The following is a 22,833-nucleotide window of genomic DNA, read 5'->3' on the forward strand; positions in this document are numbered from 1 at the left end:
AGTCCCTGTCCTCAAGGAGCTCACATTCTAGTGGGGAAAAACAACACATAAAGGGAGCTGAAAAGCAAAGGGTGGCATGGGGATGGCACTCTGGTGAAACCTATGGAACCCCAGATCCCTACATACTTTTTGGAGACATTTTCTTAAGGGACACTTGTTTTTTCTCCCCCATTAGAGTATTAGCCCATATCTCAAGCCTTGTGTTTGCCTTTCACAGTTCCTATTCAGCTCTAGTCTTTTCATCAGACATTTTTCCAAGTCCTTCATTCAATTAAAGATCAACTTTTTCCCACCTTTATAATTATACCTAGCATTGCAGGTTGTTATTCTTGGTTGTATGCTTTTATCTGTTTTCCTTTTGGAACATCGTATTTCAAGATCTCATTTATAGTACAAGTTTCCAGGTCTTGTGAGATTCTGACTAGGGTTCCTTAGAGCTTGAACTCTTTTGTAATTCATAGCGTCTTTCTTTGATGTGGAAGCTCTGGATTTTGGCTATGACACTCCTAAGTCATTCCTGGGATTTCTTTTGGGAGATGCTTGGCAAATCCTTTCTACTTTCATGTTGCCTTCAGGTTCTAACAGAACTGGGCACTTTTTATTTATGATTTCTTGAAATATAGTGTCCAGGATTTTTTTTTAAAACCATACTTTTCAGAGACCTCACTGATTCTTAAATTATCTCTCTTTGACTTGTTTTCTAGGTCAATTGTTTTTGATAACATAGAATTTCTATCTTCTTCTGCCTTTTCAATCTGTTGATTTTGTTCTAATAATTTTTGCTTCTCACAGAAGTATAGATTTATATTTTTCTATTCCAATTTTCAAGAACTCTGTTACTTTGGCATGATTTACCATTTTCTGTTCTAATTTATTTTCCTTCCACTTCTGTGCACTAGAACTTTTATTTTTTTTTCAATTCCTTGTTTCATTTCTTCTTCTCATGGAAAATCTCATTTTTTCCTTTGACTCTACTTATGGTTGTTATGGAGTATCTTGTCTTCTGGTTTTGATTTTTGGATCTATCTGGAGCTATTAAAATTCTTTACAGTGGTCTAGATCTTCTTTTGTGGACTTTTCTCCCTAGCCTTAGTTCTTGGACTAGGGCTTTGTGCCAGGACCAGGCTCCACTTTCTGCTGCCTTTTGGATGGGGTGGTTAGTCCAGGTTGGTCTCAATCTGGGCCTAGGTTTCTACACCAACCTACACATCTTCATCTTTGAAGTTCAGAGTGCTAGATTTTCAGGAATCTCTATGGCATCTAAGGACAGAGTCCTAAGGATCTTAGCCTGAGTGCTCCTTACAGTTTCAAAGGTCCCTGTTATGGCTTTCCAACTACCCTGGACATTCTCAGGGGATTCCTTTGTTCTTTCTTACTCTGCAGACAGAGCCTTGCAAGCAGCACATGTTATAACCCATCTCTGGTCTTGATGAGAGGCTTATGGTCTAGTTTGTCTATACTAGTTTTTTCTGTGGCCTCCTTTCCCATTGTCCATAGGCATCTTGTTGACTTTTTTGTTCAGTTCTGTGGTGGAAGAAATTACTTTCTGTAGTTTCTTGTTGGATTTCTTGATCATTATTAGACCTGGTGTGATTTTTAGATTTTTTGTTGGAGTGGGTGTATGGAACTGGCCAGTTGATTGAAATGTGATTTAGAAGAAAACGGTCAAGTCAACATGGATTTTTAATTAAACTCTTACTATGTGTCAGGCACTGTACTAAGCTCCAGGCTTACAAAGAAGATAAAAATTGGGAGGTTGATACCACCTAACCCTAGTTTCTTTTTTTAAAAAAAAATTATTTATTTTTAAATTTAATATTTTATTTCCCCCCCAATTATACCTAGTTCCTTTTAACTTTTCATTGCACAGTCTCTTCTCAAGTCTTTAATCATTTAGATTTCTTTCCTCTGGACTCTCTCTAGTACAGGTTTCCCACCTCTACTCTAGTATCTTCATTTATCACAAAGGTTGCAAGAGTCTATCTTTCCTGACCATTCTTTAAAATTTTTTGTCTGTGTGGAGGTGGAAAATGACCCATTAGAACGTGAGTTCCTGAGTTGGTATAGAGGAGAAAAGAAAGCTGATTTAGTATTCAAGGATACAATTGGTAGAGGTACACTGGCCCTTAGTTTCCATTTCTTATGAGGACAACTGAAATAGCTGTAAGTGGGATTTAGGCTAAATCTAATCTTAATTCTTGTGAGACATTGAGACATGCCACATGGAGTGTGTACAGGGGAAAAATGACTTAGGGTTTGAGGACTTCTTGCATTTATTTGGCAGTGTTAATAGTAGACGAAAGATAATAAATTGGGCATTAAATGAGGAGATGGGACCAAGAGAATCAAATTGAGGGAAGGAAGGGCAAATAAGGGGTAGATGTGGGAGTTGAGTCTGACCCCAATTTCAGAGGACTTAGCACTGAAATGAACCTTAGAGATCATATATTCTTCCTCCTCCCCCAGTAGAATGTAAGCTAGTTGAAGGTAGAGATTATTTTGGGTTTGTACACTAGTATTTACTAGATAATTAGTAAATGTTTGCTGAATTGAATTAAATCTAGTCTGATCATATCATTTTACAGTTGGGAAAACTGAGATTCAGAGGGAAGAGAGGACTTCTTCAGGGTTACACAGGAGTAGAGAGAGGCTTTGAGACCATGTCCTGACTCAACCTGCATTGCTCTTCCCGCTACGTACATCACCCTGACTTTCAGAGTGAGCCTGGAAGCTGTTACTCAGGGGCCAGTGGCAGTACAGAGTAGAGTCAAAGCCAGGAAATAGTAGGACCAGATAGCAGTGGGATTTAGATGTAGTAGTAGATACTTACATCCACTTAGTGTATAGACAAGTCCTAAGGATCAGGGATCTAGGCAGGGAGACCAGGAAATAAAAGACCAAGGACCAAGCAGGAAATACAAGCAACAGGTACAAGCATCACCAGTCTCAAAAAAAGGCATTTGCCAATGTCTTACTGTTCCCCAGGAGCTTTCCCATGATTCTTGTGAAGGTAGGAACCCATCCCCAAGCTTAACTGACCTGGCGATTGATAAGACTACCTGATTAAAGTAAGGAATGGTGAGGGGGAAGAGGGGGGTCAATTCCTGACAAATGGTGGGGAAAGAACTGCATAACATAATGATGATGATAAAAAATAATGTGAGTCTGGACCTGTGATTTCATTGGTATTGAAAATCCCAGGGTGAGGAAATTCCATCTGCCAACAGATCTACAACTTACAGTCTTAGAGGTTTGCCTGAGAGAGCATGAAGCTCAATGAAGGGTGAGACAGCTGCAATTTCATCATGAATATGGGCCAGGATGTGGCCCTCATAGGTTCTCTAGCCTAGTGGAAAGGAGTAGCTTTCGTAAATAACAGGAGTTGGGGAAACAAGACTTGGTCATTATAGTCCCTGAAAGGGTGGGGTGACATGGCATGGCATGGGAGGGAGGTTCACAGTTCTATTTGTCCAGCAGCAAGTATGCTCAGGTTGCATACCATGTTGGCAGTTTGTGGGCAAACCTCTTTGACCATGAGTGGGATTGCACTGCCGGCAGCTACTTCCTCTAGTTCCTTCCCTTTCCTCTCCCTGTCAGTGTTACCTCAGTCTTACCCTGGCTGAGGTTAAGTAGTGAAGATTTCATCATGGCTCCTTCTTACCATCCTCCCCCTCTCCTGGTTTAGGGGACAACTGGGACATTGCAACTTGAGAGTTAATTTCTTGGGAGGCTGAAGGCTGGACTGTCACCTGTGCTCAGTGCTCAGTGCTCAGGTGTGGTGATGACAAGTTGTCTTTCTCCCTAGCCAGCCTCCTGATGTGGAGTGAGAATAGAACAGGATCCTCCAGGCTTTACCTAGAATGTATATGGTTCCAGAGGAAGAATCCATTGGACTTGAGACCTGCTGTGAGTTCTGTATTATGATCCTGGGTCCTCAGCCCTGGGCCTCTCAGAGGTTGCTTGTGTTTCTGGGTGACTGGAGCCATTCATTTTCCTGGCTGGAATCCTGTTCAACCGGGCGTTCGTTCGGTCCAGGCCTGGGGCTGGTGGAGTTGCATTCCTGGCTCCAGAGGTGAGAGAACTGGCAAGCCTGTAGGGATTTGGAGACTTCTCAATCAACCTTTGACCCTAGAGTGTCCCAAGACGAGCAAGACATGCTGTATTCTCTAGCTGTAATTTTTTTGGCAGCCAGTTGGTCACTTTTAGGTATGATACCAAGTTCAAGTTAAGAGCAGTAGGTTGGGAGAGTTTAAAGACAATTGTGATAGTGACTATCTTTTTTCCCTTTTGTTGTTGTTCATTTGTTTTCAGTCATGCCTGACTCTTTGTAACCCCATTTGGGGTTTTCTTGGCAAAGACATTGGAGGGGTTTGCCATTCCCTTCTCCAGCTTATTTTACATATGAGGAAACTGAGGCAAACATGATTAAATGACCTGCCGAGGGTCACAGAGCTAGTGGTTTGCCATTTCCTCCTCCAGGTCATTTTATAGATGAGGAAACTGAGGCAAACAGGGTTAAGTGACTTGCCCATGGTCACATAGCTAGTAAATGTCCGAGGCCAGATTTGAACTCTTCAGTCAATTCCTCACTCCAAGCCTGGCCCTCTGTCCACTGCACAACCTCCATGTATCATGGATTCTTTAATTTTAACTGCAGAACCCCAGCTTCATGAAAAGCTTAAAAAAAACAAACCTCCTTCCGTGATGGGAAACAAGGCTGATCTCCCCAAAGCTGGGGCTCTATTTCAATTTAATATACACTAAATATCTACCATGTGCCAGGCACTCACTGTGCTAAGTGTCATGGATGTGAAGACAAAAATGAAACAATTCCTCCCCTCAGGGAGCTTGCCTTTTATATGTAAATACACAATGTATATACTTTAACTGGGGAGGCAGGAAGGCTCTAGCACCGGGAAGAGACTTGGAAAGGGGGCATGCAGGAGGCTGTGCTTGAACTGAATTTTGAAGGGAACAGAGGTGGAGAGAAGGATGGAGTGCGGAATGGCCATTGTTGAGGACGCAGTGATGGAATGTGGTATATGGAGAACAGCAGAGCAGTTTGGCCGAAACCTGAAGTGTGAAGGAATAATGTTCAACGAGCCTGGAAAAGTAGATTGGAGCCAGATTGTAAAATGTCAAACAGAGGAATTTGTATTTTATTCTACAAGCAATAGGAAGCCACTGAAGCTTTTTGAACACATTTGTTTCCTAAAATGAGGTTTAGGGAGCCTGAAGGGATCCTCTAACATAGGACTTCACGGGAAGTGGGTACCAACTATGGGAGAAAGAGTTGGGGAAAAGAATGAAGAAGGGTGGGGAAGGGGTGGGGGAAGGAAAGGGGCTCAAGAGACTATTCAAAAGGAAAATGAGCAGGATCTGAGAGGTGTTTGTGTACACCAGAGAGGATGAAAAATGAGATTCTGGAAACATAGTCAAGTTAAGGCAGCACTTACAGAAGGCATGATGGGAGAGGAAAATTTAAAGAGGAGTTGTGAAATTTGAGCCCATGCCAAAAAGAAGCTTTCTTTAGGAAGTATTTGAAAATTGGTGACCTGGAAAATTTGCCCTGAGGGCTTGGGTTGGGTTAGGATGGCAGCAGAAAACTTGGCTTCATCTCCTAATGGGTTGCCGCCCTTTTTATTGACAGGTGGTAGTACCCAAGCTGCTGCTACTGTCCCTTCCTTCTTGTGAGATGAGCCTTCGATGCTTGGGAAAGTTCTCCACTGGTTTTGTTGGCCACTTAGACTTGACACAGAGGGTTTACTACTTCTCAGGCCTGGAGTCATTTAGTCTGGCAGCCTAGGGTACATCTCATGCACTGGTGTAAGACAGATAAACTCTAGCACACAGGAGGGCTGCTAGCACAGATTCACTCTTGATCTGGTCATGCAGGAAGACAGCTTTGGAGGGGTTAATGATCTTACTTTATTCTAGTCTAGTCTTCTCACAAGGGTTGCTGATAATGGGAGCACAAATTTCTACAGCATTTCCTGATCACCCTTCTCGCAGGGGCTGGCAAGAAGTTGGGGCAACTACCCCTATGTCTTGATGGAGTTGTTAGAGACAGGCACAGCTTGTGCACCCCCCTAAATCCCCTCAAGTCTCAATGGGGGCCAATTGAGGCAAACACAGATTTCCCCCAAGCCTTGATGGGGGCCAATCAAGGCACACAGAGCATTCCAGCTTGTGCATTCCACCCTAAGGGCTCCCCACTCACTGACCAATGCCTACATACTTTATAGGGCAACAGACAAAGAAGGCATATTGCTGGCAATAGCCTCATAAGTTTACGTCACCTCATCCCTGTATCTCATTGTGCAGTTGTAGTGAGTATTTACAATTTAAGCACAAATGTTTATATTATTTATCATTATATAACGCTGCGCAAGCGTAGTGGAGATGTTTTGAGCCATAATTGTGAGAACTCATATCTAATACCTGGGAACAAGCGATTGTTAGGGCTATGGATCCCGGGAAACTGAACTTTAAGAAATAATAACAAAAATCCACTTCACACACACTAAAATTCACCTTATTTACAACTGGTTTGTTAGAGGAGATGTCTGCTAGAAATAGGTAAGACTCGGTTTCAGCAGGCAGTCTGGGGGCAGCCATGTTGGGACCCAGTGGACCTGTCTAATTCTCTAGTATGACTTGCGGCTATCTGTGCTTTTCAAAAACATTTTATTTTTGTTGATGTCTTTTGTTTTTATACCATCTTCCTTTCCCAAAATTTCCCATCCTTCTTCCCTTGCCTTGCAAGCCATACCTTATAGCAAAGATTTACAAAGAGAAAAACAACCCTGTTCCTCCAGTCCAAGAAATGCATCAAACTTCTGACCTTAACGAAAAACAAATAAATGAGCATTTCAGCACACAAAGTAGAAGAGAAAAAGAAGATTGAACGTTAAACTGTACATCTCTGCTATCTACTCCTTGGTTTTTTTTTAAGTGCGTAATACATTCAACATAGTCTAAAAGGTCCCTTCTAACTCTAAACTTATAATCCTGTGATTAACCCTATATAACTTTCAAAGCTGTCCCGCTTGCCTGTGATTCCTTCCTCCTTTTGTTCTTTTTTTGTGCATTTAAAAAAAATGCTTCAATGCACTTCTCTTGTTTCGTTTCATTGCCTTTCTTTGTGGACATCTCAGTGTAATTCCATCCCCTCTCTGGCAGGAGATGGGGCCCGTCTCCATCGTCAGCCCTCTGGAATCATTGTTGGTCACTTGCATTGATCAGCGTTCTAAATTCTTTTAGAGTTGTTTCCCTTTACAACATTGCTATTGTGCAAATTGTCCTCCTGGTCCCACTCACTTCACTCTTCATCTGTTCGTACAAGTCTTCATGGGTTTCTTTGAAACTGTCCCTTGCATCATTTCTTACAGAACAATAATGTATAATAGTAGATGGAGTACTAGACTTGGAGTTAGGGAGACATAAGTTCAAATTTGGCTGCTGACGTGTACTGGCTGTGTGATTCTGCGCGAGTCACTTGGCCTTTCTCAGCCTCTGTTTCCTTGTCTGTAAGATTGGGATAATAATGGCACCTCCCTTACAGAGTTGTCATGAGGACCAAATAAGATAGCAGGTATTAAGCACTTGTAAACCTTAAGCACTGTATAAATGCTAACTATTATTACCATATTCTAATACATCCGTAAGCCGTAATTTGTCCAGCCCTTCTCCAGTGGATGGTCATCCTGTTTGTTTCCATTTCTTTGCCATGTGGAAAAAGCTGCCATAACTACTTTTGTACGTATGAATCCCTTTCCTCTTTCTTTGACCTCTGGCACATAAAGCTAGCAGTTTTAATTTTGAGTAGAAAGGTACATACATGGTTTGTTGGCTTTGTTCCAAATTGTTTTACAGAATGGTTGGACCAATTACCAATGGTTGGTGGGTCCACCCACCAACAATTCATTATGTGCCTATTTTCCTGAAGCCTCTCCAACATTTGCCATTTTATTTTATTATCTTCTTTGCCAGTGTGATAGGTGTGCAGTGGAACCTCAGAATTGTTTTCATTTGCATTTCTCTAATTATTAGTCATTTGGAGCATTTTTTTCATACATATCTTGATTTTCCTTGTTCTAGGATTTCTTTCCTTTGAAAATTCTTTGTTTATAACTTTTGACCACTTATCTATTGAGGAATGGTTCTTGTTCTTATAAATTTGAACCAATTCCTTATATATCTTAGATATTAGACCTTTATCAGAGAAACTTGCTGCAAAGACTTTTTCCCTAGCTGTTTCCCTTCTGATTTGAAGTGCATCATTTGTGTGTGTGTGTTTGTGTGCTCACACGTATGAGTGCATCAACTTTGTCTGACAGTATATTTCATATTCTACACCCATAGTCCTCTACCTCTGCAAGAGAGGGATAGAGGTACATTTTCTCAACTCTTACGTTTGCTTTTAACAGCTAGATGAGGAAGAGGAGCGGAGGAAAAGGCGCCGGGAGAAGAACAAAGTAGCAGCAGCTCGATGCCGGAACAAAAAGAAAGAGAGGACAGAGTTTCTGCAAAGGGTGAGTGTAGTAGATTAGTCAGATCTTCTCCCTGAGAGCAGATAGGAAGATCTCCAGACTGGCAGAAATTTCCAAATGTGAGCAAAACCAGAGCAATGCCTACTTATACCTACTGAAGCTACCTTGTATGCTATCTTTTCATGCCCTCACTTGCCCATCGCTTCCCATTATCACTAAAGGACCCAGTATCTTCCTACCTCAAGAGGATTGAAATAATCCCCAGAGCCATGGATCCCTGTGGAAGGCCATTGGAAAGGAAAGAAAAGTAGAAGTAATTTTGCTTATTATAAACTCACTGTTCCTTAAAGTCATGGACCAAGTCTGTTATCTTTGTATCTCTCCCAGAAACTAGCACAGACCATCTTGTGCAGTAAGTGCTTAATAAATATTTGTTGAACGAGTGAATAAATGAATGACTGTTTCTCTTTAGTGCCTGGGCTAATTGGCACATACTACTTTGAGTAGTTGGCTTAGAGGCTAATACTATCCAGGTTTGTGGTTGTTTAACTCCAGGAAATAAGGCCAAGATCATAGGTCCTAGAGGGGTAGGTAGGGTAGGATCACCAGAGCTTTGCTCAAGAAGGAAGTTCTAAAAGGGGCTAACAACTGTTTCATTTGGGTCTGACTCGTTGTGACCCCATTTGGGGTTTTCTTGGCAAAGATCCTGGAGTACTTTGTGATTTCTTTCTCCAGCTCATTTTATGGATGAAGAAACTGAGGCAAACAGGGTTAAGTGACTTACCCAGGGTCATATAGCTAGTAAGACCATATTTGAACTAAGATCTTCCTGCCTAGGCCCAGCACTCTATCCACTGTGCCACCTAACTGCCCCACACCAACATAGATTGCTAAAATATACAATTTTGGGGGGTCCAAACGTGCAATTTCACTGATGTAGAGAACTCCTACTACAGGAACTTAGTTTGCCAATGCAGTCTTAGAGAGCTGCCTGACTTGCTCATGTCCACATGGCTTCTGTGTGTCCAAGTCAGGACTTGAACCCAGGCTTTTTGAGTCCAAAGTTGGTCCTCAATCCACTATAGATATCTGTTTCTCAATATACATCACATCTATGCATTGAAGTTACAAAGAGAGAGTGATGCGAGGTCTGTAGGGGAGGATTGTTGTCATGTGGTAGATCCTGGAAGGCTTTCTGAAGGTTTCATTTGAGGTAGGTCTTAAAGGGTAGCAGTAATTGAATAGGGGAAGAGGGCAATTTGGACAAAAGGAACAACATGAGCACATACATGGAGGTATGAGAGTGTGGAATAGATTCAGGGTTGGAGAGTATTCCAATTTGGTTGAAATAGATTGCATGGGGGCACCTAGGTGGTGCAGTGGATCGAGCAACAGCCCTGGAGTCAGGAGGACCTGAGTTTAGATCTGGCCTCAGACACTGTCTACTAGCTGACTGGCAAGTCATTTAACACTGACTGCCAGAGAGAGAGAGAGAGAGAGAGAGAGAGAGAGAGAGAGAGAGAGAGAGAGAGAGAGAGAGAGAGAGAGAGAGAGAGAGGAAAGAAGGAAGGAACAAAAGAAGTAAGAGAGATAGAGAGAGATTGCATGACAGAAGTAATAAGAGATAAAGTGTTGTCAGGTGGAGACTGGCCTTGAATGCTAAGTTAAGGAGTTGGAACTCTGTTTGGAAGGCAATAGGGAGTAATGGAAGATTTTTAAGCTGTGAAGTGACCTGACCAGATATCTATGTGAGAAAGATTGCCCTGCCAGTTGTATGAAGGATGGATTGGACGAGGGCAGAGAGTGGAGGCTGAAAAACTGGTTAGACGACTCTGGCAATAGGAGAGTGAGTGGCAGGGGAGTGAGGAAGAAAGAGCAGATATAAGAGGTGTTCAGAGAGGTAATCTGAGAGGTGATGGAGGGAGAAGAGTGGAAGATACAAGCCTAAGTTTATAAACATGAGAGGTGGGTAAAGGTGGGCAGACTCATATATTGCTCTAAGGTTTGCAAAGTGCTTGAGACATGGATTATCTCATTTAAGCCTCTTCCCCACTCTAGGAGGCAGCTGCTATGATCATCCTCATTTTACAGATGTGGAAGTGTATAGGCTAAGAGAGATTAAGTAACTTGCCATAGAGTCACATCGTCAATAAAGTCTGGGACAGGATCTGAACTCTAGCCACTGTGTCACCTTGATAGCTTAGAGAGAAAGGTAATGCTCACATCTGAATATGTAGAGTTCAAGTTTTTTCAGCGACAGATTATGCAGGATAAGTGTGTGAATTAAGACCAATATTCAAATTAGCATGCTGAGAGATTCCAACCTGTCCTTAAAGGGATGGCTTTCTCAGATCTAAATAAATGGAAAACATCAGTTGCTTGTAGTTAGACCGAGCTAATATAATAAAAATGACAATTTTACCTAAATTCATTTACTTATTTAGTGCCATACCAATCAAACTACCAAAAATTATTTCATAGAGCTAGATAAAATAATAACAAAATTCATCTGGAAGAATAAAAGATCCAGAATAGCAAGGGAATTAATGAAAAGAAATGCTAGGGAAGGCTTTGTAGCATCGTTCTCATGGTTCCTTTCATTGGTTATAATTCTTCTTTACAACTTGATTATTGGGAAAATAAGTTTAATGTGAAGGTATATGTAGAACCTATATCAGAACACATGCTGTCTTGGGGGAGAGCGGGGAGGAGGAGGGGGAGAAAATTGGGAACTCAAAAATTCGTGGAACTGAGTGTTGTAAATTAAAAAAATAAAATAAAATAATTAATCAAAAAAGGGATGACTTTCCTGAGCTAACTCTTGCACCTGCCATTTAACTAGTAAACCAGCCTATAATATTCCAGATCTAGACTCCCCTTCCCTCCCTTACCCCATCTACCTCAGTCACCTTTTCTTTTCTTTCCTTTCCTTTCTTTTTTCTTTTCTTTTCCTTCCTTTTCTTTTCCTTTCCTTTCTTTTCTTTTCTTTTCCTTTCCCTTCCCTTCTTTTCTTTTCCTTTCCTTTCTTTTCTTTTCTTTTCCTTTCCTTTCTTTTCTTTTCCTTTCTTTTCTTTCTTTTCCTTTCTTTTTTTCTTTTCCTTTCCTTTCTTTTCTTTTCCTTTCTTTTTTCTTTTCCTTTCCTTTCTTTTCCTTTCCTCTCCTTCCCTCCCCTCCCCTTTCCTTCCTTCCTCTTCCCTCCCCTTCCCTCCTCTTCCCTTCCCTTCCTTTCCTTTCCTTTCCTCTTCCAAGGCAGTTGGGGTTACTCGACTTGCCCAGATCACAAAGCTAATAAGTGTCTGAAGCCAGACTTGAACTTATGAAGATGAGTCTTCCTGATTCCAAGCCCAGTGCTCTACCGGCACTTTTTAAACTGTGGGTCGTGACATTATACGTGGTCGAAAAAAATTTGGCAACAGTAAAAGGTTTCTGAAAGTGCAACAACCGAAAATTAATTCAAAATCGAGCCCATAATGAAGCAGAGATGTTTCTGGCAGCTCTTGAAACTTCACTTGCAGCCTTGGTTCTGAACACAAAGCGAGCGCACTTTGCACTGTGTATGCCCTCAGGCCGCACAACACCAAAGAAAGTTGCTGAACCGTGAAAAGGAGTCGAGAGTGAAAAAAGTTTAAGAAGCCTTCCTATCCACTGTGCCACCTAGCTGCCCCTTAGTCACCTTTTCTAATGCTGGGATCACTGCTAATGATTTCCAAGCTCTACCTTCGTGAGGACCTTGCAGACTAGTGCATACTCTTCTTGACCTCAAGATAGATTTGATGTCTCCTTTGGAAAGCATTTCTCTTGATTTACATTTCTAACGCCTTGGCCAGAATGCATATATGCCTATATGAAAGAACTGTGATTTCTTCTGCATAGAGAAGTCCTGCTTTGGGAGCTCCTTCCATCAACACAAGTTCTTTCTTCTATAACCCATCTTAGGAACTTGTCTGAGGCATTGAGGTAAAGGACTTGCCTAGTGACTCCCTCATTAGAGCAGAAGCTCCTTGAGGGCAGGGACTGTCTTTTGCCTCTTTTTGTATCCCCAGAGCTTAGCACAGTGCCTGGTACACAGCAGGTGCTTAATAAATGTTTATTGATTGATTGATAAGGGGATCACAGTAAATTCATGTTTGTAGAAATTATAGGGCAGGGACTATTTTTGTTATCTGCCTTTGGATTTCCCTAGGCATACACACACACACACACACGTGCATGTTTGTATGCATATATGTATAAATACATAGAGACAGTCCATATATATGTATGTATATATGTAACTGGCCCTTAATAAATAGTTGTTTGTTTTACATATTTAAAATATTTTTGTTCTGAACTGAAACGACAAAAACATTTCTAAGCACACAGCAGAACGCAAAAAGAGGATTCTCTCTGAGAATGTGAATCTCCATTTCATTCCATTTGCTTTTTAAAAAAAGTATGTGATAAATTCTACATGTTACTTTCAAAACTGTTTGGCTTACTGTGCTTCCTTCCAAATTTCCTTCTATTCTCTTCTGTGCATTTAAAAAATGTCTCAGCAGGCATCTTATTTTTGGGATCACTATTGCTTCATTGAAACACAAAAGAAAGAATGAAAATCCTTGTTAAGAAAAATAAGCATAGTTGAACAAAACAAATCCAGACAACAACCGTGTCCAGAAATGTATGTCTCTTTCTGTACCTTGCATCCATCATGTCTCTATCAGGAGATAGGTAACATGCTTCATCATAGGTCCTCTGGGGGATATGACTTAAAGGGTCAGAGGTGAGATCTGAACTCTAATCTGTTATACCATATTCCCCCTACCCAGACTGAAAGTAGATATTCTTCCTTTGGGGGCTTCGAGATGCTTTTTCTTTTTCTAAGTTTCCGAGGGCATGTTCTACAGGGTAACAGGAAGAAAACAAGCATTTATTAAGTCCCTAGCATGTGTCAGGCGCTGTGCTAAGTGTTTTACAAAGATGATCTCATTTGATCCTGAGAACCCTGAGAGGTAGGAAATTGCTTCACAGATCATAGAATCTCAGTGTGGGAGGGACCTCTTCAGTCAGCTAATCTAACCCCCATGTCCAATGGAAACTCCACCTGGGCAGATTCTTCTACTCTTGTTTTTGTTTCTCCAGTACCTGGGACAGTCCCTGGCACATAGTAGGCACTTATTAGATGTTCTTTCACTGATATCTCTGCCTGGCAGCACCTCAAACTCAGTATGTCCAAAATCAAGCCCGTCATCCTTCCCCAACAGCTTCCACCCTGATTCAAACTTCCCTGTTTGAATGATGATACCACTTATCATCCTTCCTATTACCCAGAGCTGAAACCTTAGGGCATTCTTTGATTTTTTTCCTCTCTCGCTGCTCATGCCTAATCCGTTGTCAAGCTGGTCGGTTCTTCCTCCCCAGCATTTCTTGAATTCACCACTTCCCCTTCATCGCACTATACCCCCCTTAGGATTTTTAGTTCCTACAGTCTGGCTATCACCTATTGTTTTACCCTCAGTTCCCATCATTTCTTTTCATATACTTTACATTTCAGTCAAATTGGACTATGTTGTTGTTCAGTCCAACTCTTTGTGTCGCAATTTGTGACTCCATTTGTACTTTTCTTGGCAAACATTCTGGAGTGGTTTGCCATTTCCTTCTCCAGCTCATTTTACAGATGAGGAAACTGAGGCAAACAGGGTTGAGTGACTTGCCCAGGATCACACAGCTAGTAAGTGTCTGAGGGCAGATTTATACTCAGGTATTCCTGACCCCTGGCCCAGTGCTTGATCTACAACACCACCTAGCTGTCCTTCATACACTTTATCATGGATCTAATCTATCAGTATATTTTTCAACAATTGTAAATTTTTCTGGTGTATGGTATTATACATATATTATTATTATATTATTAATATATATTATATATTATTATATTACACACACATATTACGTGTGTGTGTGTGTGTGTGTGTGTGTGTGTGTGATAGCACATAGTACAACCACCGGCCTGTGAGTCAGGAGACTTGGAATCTTATCCCAGGGCTGCTGCTAACTAGCTACCATGTAACCATGAGTGAACAGTTTAATGTTTTGGGTCTCACTTTCCTCATTTATAAAATAAAGAAGTCGGGATAGATCAGAGGTCCTTAATTTTTGGGGGGGACATAGACACCTTTGGCAGTCAGGTCGATGCTTTGGATCCCTTCTCAGAACTGTGTTTTTAAATGCACAAAATATATAGGATTACAAAGGAAACCAATTACATTGAAATATAGTTATCAAAAAAAATTTTTAAGTTCATTGACCCCAAGTTAAGAACCCCTGGGCTAGATGATCCCAAAGGTTCAGCTCTAACATTCTCTGTTTATATTGAGCTAGGTGAATATGATCTTTTGAAAAAGTGACACCCTAACAGATGTTACATGGTTTTATCTTATTGTATATGCTATGCTGTCTCCCATTGCTTGTGTGATAAAATGCAAAACAGTCCCCTGACTTCAAGGTTCTTTCCCATCTTTGCGTGTGTGTCTATATTGTTTCCCATCCCCAGAGAAGGGGAAGTGAATAAACATTTGTATTAGTTTCTATTATGTGTCAGGCGCTGTGCAAAGCACTTTACAAATATTATCTCAGCTGATCCCCACCACTATTCTGGGAGGGAGGTGCCGTTATTATCTTCATTTTACAGATGAGGACACAGGCAAACAGAAGGTAAGTAACATGCTTAGGGTCATAGCTCTCATAAGCGTCTGAGGCCAGCTTTGAACCCAGGTCATTCTGACACCAAGTCAGTGCTTCATCCACAACCTGTATGTGCCCTCTCTATTCCTCACTACCTCTCCAGGTCCTACCCCTCCAGTCTTGGCTCAAATCTCACCTTCCCCATGATGTTTTCCTTGATTGTCCTAGTTAATATGCCCTCCTACTCCTAAACTACTGTAGGATTTATTGGTCTGCCCCCCTCATTTGGCAGTTAACATCAACTTCTTTGTTTTATTGGTGTGGTTTAGATAGGAATGTCGTCACAATATTTTCTAGTTATTTGTGAGCATTGCCTAACATAATGTTCTGTTTGTGAGGAGTGTTCAAGGTACACACATACACACATGTTTATACCACAAAATGGCCATCACATATGTATACATTGAACACTTAGGGTATACTCTTTGTTATAACTTTTTCTTTTTTATGTGTATGTTATTAATTTACTTAAATGGTAAGCTCAATGCGTGTTCATAACTCCTTGTATCTCCCACATTGTTTATGTATATTGATTAAACAATTCCAGATCCAGTGAAATGATCTGGAAAAGGGTAAAGGCAGAAAAGGAACTTTTGGATCTGGGGACTTGCCAGAGGTTCAGTGGTGATCCATATCAGGAAAATTTTCTCCTGCTTTGAGTGAACAAATTTTTTTTTTAAATTCACAAAAACTAAAGCCATGCTCTCTCTGATCATTAAGGCTAATGGACCAGGCCATCTCTTTTGCCCCCTCATTAAAAACAAAAGTTCTATGCATGTCTTTTTGCATTTAAAAAAAAAACAAAAAAAAATATATATAATCATTCCCCCCCAAATTTGCCTCACCCTAGCCCTATTAGAACTTTCCTTTGTAACAAAGGAAAACAATTACCAACATAGCAACTGTGCCTGCCAGCATATGTTGGGCATCTACAATCCTTGGCCCTCTTCTGGAGATCAAGGAGGTTACTTCTGTTTTAATCTGTGCCCAGAGTGACACCTGGCCTCCCCATCACTCAGACAGCGGAATGATCTGGTTCTGTAGGAGTTCCCAGGTAGCTCTTCCTCTATGGGAATCCTTCACTTTTTGACATCTTAGAGTTGTCGTCTCAGAATCTGATAGTTAGAACTCTACTCCTTAAACTTCATTTAAAGCCATGTCTACACAACTGTGAGACATTTAATCCAAATGGTCAATTGGTATCATCGTGACGAAAAAGAAGTGATTTAACTCAATTCCATCACTTGCCCCATCTCATCCTCTCCCCAGCCTGAGAAGAAAAATGATAATAGCTAGCATTTATGTCCTTTAAAGCAGGAGTTGTTTTTTAATTAATTATTTTTAGTTTTCAACATTCACTTTTATAAGATTTTTGAATTCTAAATTTTCTCCTCCTTCCTCACCCTTCTCCCCAAAAAGGCATGCAATCTGATATAGGCTATACATGTACAATCATATTAAACATATTTCCACATTAGTCACGTTATAAAGGAGAATCAGAACCAAAGGGGAAAACCACGAGAAAGAAAAAGGGGAAAACAGAGAAAATAGTATGCTTTGATCTGCATTCAGACTCCATAGTTCTTTCTCTAGATGTGGATAGCATTTTCCATCACGAGTCTTTTGAAGTTGTCTTAGAATAGATCATTGCATTCTGAGAAGAGCTAAATCTATCATAGTTGGTCATCACACAATGTTGCTGTTACTATGTACAGTGTTCTTCTAAAGCAGGAATTCTTAACCTGGGATCAGTGAATTTATTTTTTAAAACAATATTTTGATAGCTATATTTCAGATGGTTTGCTCTGCAATCTGATATGTTTTATTTTATACATTTCAAAACATTATTCTGAGGTCTATAGGCTTTACCAGCCTGCCAAAGGGCTCCTTGACACAAAAAAGGTGAAGAATTCCTGCTTTAAAGGTTGCTACAATTGTTTTTCTCTTCTTCTCCTCCTCCTCCTCCTCCTCCTCCTCTTCCTCCTCCTCCTTCTCCTTCTTTTTCCCTTTGGTTTTGAATAGATGTGGTCTTTATTAACCCTGCTCATATTTCTCAGCTCAGATTTTCTCTTTGAACTTTAATTTCCATTATCACAAATCAAGTGACACAGTGCTATTGCCTATTGTCAGTCACAACAAGCCCTGACTGGTGATTATAACAGACTTGCCCTGGACAGAATGAATGATCTACAGTGACATCTTTTTTAAAATTTTAATTTTAATTGATATTTTTGGTTTTGCGTCATCTTAATTTCTGAATATATTCTTTCCCCCTCTGCTACAATGAGAACCACCTCAATAAATGAAAAGAAATGTAAAGATAAAATAAATAAAAGGAATATAAGAATAAAGATAAAATAAATATAAGAATAAAATAAAGAGAAACATAAGAACAAAAGATAAAATAAATGCAAGAAGTATAAGAATAAAATAAAGATAAAATAAAAATAAGAAACATAAGAAGAAAAAAAGCAGTTTAGCAAAACTAGCCAACAAATAAGCTCAGTCTGATACTATATGTGATGTTCCAACTCATAGTCCCTAGCTTCTTTCCATCTACATTTTTGCTGTTGTGTTGTTGTTCAGTCGTTTCTTATTCTTTGTGACCCCATTTGGGGTATTCTTGGCAAAGATACTGAAGTGGTTTGCCATTTCCTCCTTGAGCTCATTTTACAGGTGAGAAAACTGAAAGCAAACAGAGGTTAAGTGACTTGCCCAGAGTCACACAGTTAATGAGTGTCTGAGGCCAGATGTGAACTCAGGTCCTCCCAACTACTACAGGCCTGGCACTCTATCCACTGTGCCTTCTAGCTGCCTCTTCACATTGTTGTAATCATTATGTATATTGCTTTCCTGGCCCTGTGTATTTCACTCTATCCGTTCATATATTTTCCCATGCTTCTCTGAATTCTTCATAGTCACAGTTTCTCTTTTTCCTGTTTTATTCTTACGAACTTGACGGACATTTGGTGGCTTCTGGCTGTCTTTTTATACCGTTTTACACTAGATGGAGGGTCTTCTGTTACTCTTCAGTTCTCTTTATCATTCATCTAGCTGGGATCCTTTGCTTCATATTAGGTTTGTTTAGTAGAGAGCTGGACTTCGTGGCCTTTCACCATCACAACTAAAAGTTATTATAGTTAAAGTATCTTATGGTTCAATGACCTTCCATTGCATCATGTGCCGCAATTTGTGTAGCCATTCCCCAGTCAATAGGCATCTACTCTGTTTACATTTCTTTGCTATATGGTGATATAGCTCATCTATAATGGCTCATCTGCCATTCCTCCTGGGTATTCATTTGATCCTAACCTTTTGGATTAGTAGGCTTATTAAAAGTCTTCTTCCTTTTTTCTTCTCCTTTTCCTCTTCTCCTTTTCCTTTTCTTCCCCTTCTTCTCCCTCCTTCCTCTTCCCCTTCCCCCATCCTCTCTCCCTTTCCTTCCTCCTCTCCATTTCCTTCTTCCTTCTGTTCCCCTTCCGCCACCTACTTCTCTCTCTCTTTCTTCCTTCTCCCCTCTCCTTTCACCTCTGCTCCCTCCCCTTCCTCTTTCTCTTTCTTCCCCCCACTCTTTCCTCCTTTCCTTCTCCTTCCTTCTCCTCTTTCTGTCTTGCCCAGGCTGGAATCACAGCAGGTACTCACAGATTCCATCTCACTGCTGATCGTCACAGAAGCTTTCACCTCCATTTCTGATCAGGGCCAATTCATCGCTTCTTAGGCAGCTTGGTGACCTTTCCCCTGCCCCCATTCCAGGGTCTCAACATAGGCTTAAGGAGAATACCCAATTGGCTTTAGCCCATTGTAGCTCATAACTCCTGAGCTCAAGCTCAGCCTTGTCCGGTAGCAGAGCTCATGGGCATGTGCCACCCCTTCTGGCCTCTCATAGTCTTCATTGTGCTTCTTTGGGGATCCTGTCAAAATAAGGACTCCTGTTCAGAGCATCTCTCCATTTGAGCAATAACTTTCGCATTTGTCACATGGTTGTCATTTAAAGTGAAGCCCCTGATATTCTAGTTTAAATCAATCCGACTGAACCCAAGGAGATTGCTTTATTAATGCCTGTCAGAGTGGGAACATTTCTTTTCAAAATGTAGCTCTTGTTGCCCCCATGAACTCCTCCACCTTCCCCTCAGTGCCATTATGGTCTCTCCTGGGTGAGTTGTATATGAGTGTTCACTCCTGCTTGGTGCCATAAGAACTCTGAAAAATGTCATCTACATAATATTTTTTCTTGTCCTCTGGTTCCATGCATTTTCTTTACATGAGAACCCTTTGCTTCTCTGTTAATCCAAAAGAAAAATCTCTAGGAAATGTCATTTATGTTCACTACTTACCTTTAATCTTGGCTGATAAATCAGCTAGCCAATTTTTCTGTTTCCTCTTCTCTGGATTAAAGGTACCACCAGAGCCTTGAGCTTCTTCCCTCTGGGTCAATCATTTGATTACGTTTGACCACTCAATTGTGAATCCCTATGTGGTTGATGGTGGCTAGTAGTTATGACAATATTACTCCCTCTGTGCCTCTGTCTCTTAAAAATTGGGGGAATGTCCTATAAGAAAAGCAGCATGGCTGGAATCTGTTGCCACCTAACCAAGAGCTTGAAATACTGCATGAGAACAGCAGGTTCCAGTCATGCTGTCCTTTTTGTATCTTTTGACAATAAAACACATGGAAGAAGGCCAGGTGATGGGGATAGATAGCTTTGGCTCAATGCCTTTCCTTTTGGGCCCATACTATCCCCATCCCCAATCAGTAGTCCCTTACTAGAACCATATCCATAGATACATCTTCACCCTGCATTTCTATCTTTAGCCCTTGTTTAATAGTGATACTTCTTAGAAAAGAAGGCAATTCATTAGAGAATAAAGAGGTTTTTACCCCCTTTGGACATGAAATTTATTCTGATCTTCCCATTACTAATCTGGTAAAGAAAAATTTTAAAATATCAACATTTGAGCAGGGCATGGTGGCATACACTTGTAATCTCAGCTACTGGGGAGGGTGAGGCTGGTGGATTGCTTTAGTTTGGGAGTTCTGAGATGCAGTACACTGTGCTGATCAGGTGTCCTCACAAAGTTTGGCATCAGTATGGTGAGCTCCCAGGAGAAGGAAGTGGTGGAGGTGGGGGGATCACCAGGCTGCCTAATGTATAGTAGCTCAAGGTTGGTCATTAGTGAGATCGGACCTGTAAGCAGCCTCTGAACTTCTAGCCTAGGTGAGATGGAGATATCCAATCTTAAATACACACACACACACATTTAAACACTGAGGAATCAAGTGATCAGCCCATAAACATTTATTGAGCACTACATGTAGGATGCAGTGCTAACAACACAGAAGGCACAGATCCAGTCTCTGCCCTTGTGGAGCTCATAGTCTAGTCAGCTCAATAGGCAGTTTATATACTTATCAATGGAAAAGTTTAATCCAAGTCCTTCTGTAAGTATCAGATGAGTAACAGGCTAGGGGTTCAGAGGAAGGAGAGAGGGCTGTAGGTTGGGATCATTGGGGAGATTTCAGAGAAGTGGGACTTGAAGAATGGTATGATTCCAGTAGAAAGAAGGAGAGTGGGAACGTGCTCCAGGTAAGGAACACAGGGTCAGAGCTCTAGATCTGCAAGGGACCCCTAGAGATCATCTAGTGAGTCCAGCCCTTTCACTTGACAGAGAGGGAAACTGGGACCCAGAGAAATAAAGCGATTGCTCAAGCTAGTAAAGTGACCGAGCCAGGATTCAAACCCAGTTGCTCTGATCCATCAATCAGTCAGTTTGCATTTATGAAGCACCTACTATGTGCTGTTTCCATTTTGCCATACTGTTGAGAATGGGGGGAAACAGAATGGGGGGAAAAGTTAGTGGCATATTCTAGGGTTGGTGTATATATCAGTGAGGCTGAAGAGGCCAGCTAGAGGCACCTAGGTGGCACAGTGAGTAGAGCGCTGGACGTGGATTTGGGAGACCTGAGTTCAAATTCTGACTTTGACACTCACTAGCTGGGCAAGTCACTTACCTTCTTCTATCTGCCTCAGTTTCCTCATCTGTCAAATGAGGATAACAATAATAATAAAAATGATGTAAATAAATAAATGAGTAATAAAGAGTTGTTGTGAGGCTCAGATGAGATAATACTTGTGAAGTGCTTTGCAAACTATATAAATGCTATTATTTATTTTTATCAGTGGAAGTAATAGTAGAGTAAGTCTCAAGTAATGGGAGATTTGGATTATTGGAAAAGTGAGTTGTAGCCAAACTGTGAAGAGCTTTGAATGCCATCCTAAGAATTTTGGATTTTATCCTGTAAGCAATGAAGAGCTCTTGGAAGTTTCTTTGGAGGGGAAGGGGCAGCCATGATGATGGTGATCTAAGAAGACTGATATTTATGCCCACAATTTTAGCTAGTGTGGTTACTCCTCCTTTTCCAAAAAAAAAAAATACTGTTGGAAATTACTGTTCTGGAACACAGAAGACAGGGTAGGTCATAAAATTTAATGGTCTTTTCCAAGACCTTAGAGATTATAGAGTTGTAGACTCTCCAGGTTGGGAGGGATGTGAGAGGCCATCTATTCTGACCTCTTCAAGAATCCACTTTATAACATACCCCAAAAGACTGGTCATCTGGCTTTTGCTTGAAGTTCATCTAGTCTAATCCCTTCTTTTGACAGATTAGCAAACTGAGGCACAGAGAGGTAAAATGGTTTAGCCATGGGTGGTCACACAGCTAGTAGGCATTGGAGCTAGGATTTAAATGCAGGTCCCTCGACTGACTTTAGCGATGTGCTACAGCAATGATGGTCAGACCTTTTTCAACTTTCAAGTGCTGCTTTTCTGATCCTATTTGGGAGCTATCAGAAGAGCTAGGAAACTGGTTCACAGGAAGCCAGGAGGAGAGGCACCTGTTTGGGTGTTTCACTGTCCCCACCAGTAGATCGTGCTTCTGAAATCTACTCTTTTTCATAATCTACCCCTAATTCCCTCACCATGTGCCCCACCCTACTTCTAGTACTTGCCCCCCCCATTATTTATTTTTGGACTGGATCTATACTTTTATTGGCATAGGGAATTCCCAGGGAGGAATTCTCTATATCAGTGCGAATTGACACCTAACCTGCAATTTACAGTCTTAGAGAGGGATCTTGGGTGCCAAGACATTAAGTGATTTGCCCAGAGTCACACAACTGGTATGTTTCAAAGGAAGTACTTGAACCTGGGACTTCCTGATTCTGAGGCCAGTCCACAATCCACTACCATTCTATGGCTGCCTCTCCCTAAGAATGACCTATTTGTGTGTGTGTGTGTGTGTGTGTGTATGTGTGTGAATACATAAACGGAGGTATATAAACACATTTATTTCTCTTACTACGTATATACAAATGTATATATGTATGTATATCTATCTACATATATGTATTGTGTGTGTACTTTATCTATCTATATTTACAGGCATACACGTTGTCCTATAATATAATGCAAGTTTCTTAAGGGCAGAACTGGTTTTTTTTTTGTGTCCCAGTGACTAGTCTGGTACTCAGTAGGTGCTTAATAAATGCCCATCAATTGATTGATTATTCCCCTGCCTAGATAGAAAGACGCACTCACGTAGCACAGATGTTAGAGCCAT

The 22,833-nt window shown here is 41.0% G+C and overlaps 1 protein-coding gene across 1 annotated transcript in view; it reads left to right on the forward strand.

Annotated features, from left to right (window-relative positions):
• JDP2 (Jun dimerization protein 2) overlaps positions 1-22,833 on the forward strand; it is a 75,062-nt gene that overhangs the window by 48,738 nt on the left and 3,491 nt on the right. The window contains exon 3 of the mRNA XM_036735976.1: positions 8,430-8,534. Within this exon, the coding sequence (XP_036591871.1) occupies positions 8,430-8,534 (105 nt within the window). The remainder of the gene's footprint in view (positions 1-8,429; positions 8,535-22,833) is intronic.

This window comes from Trichosurus vulpecula, chromosome 8 (assembly GCF_011100635.1).
Source record: "Trichosurus vulpecula isolate mTriVul1 chromosome 8, mTriVul1.pri, whole genome shotgun sequence".
Taxonomy (NCBI): domain Eukaryota; kingdom Metazoa; phylum Chordata; class Mammalia; order Diprotodontia; family Phalangeridae; genus Trichosurus; species Trichosurus vulpecula.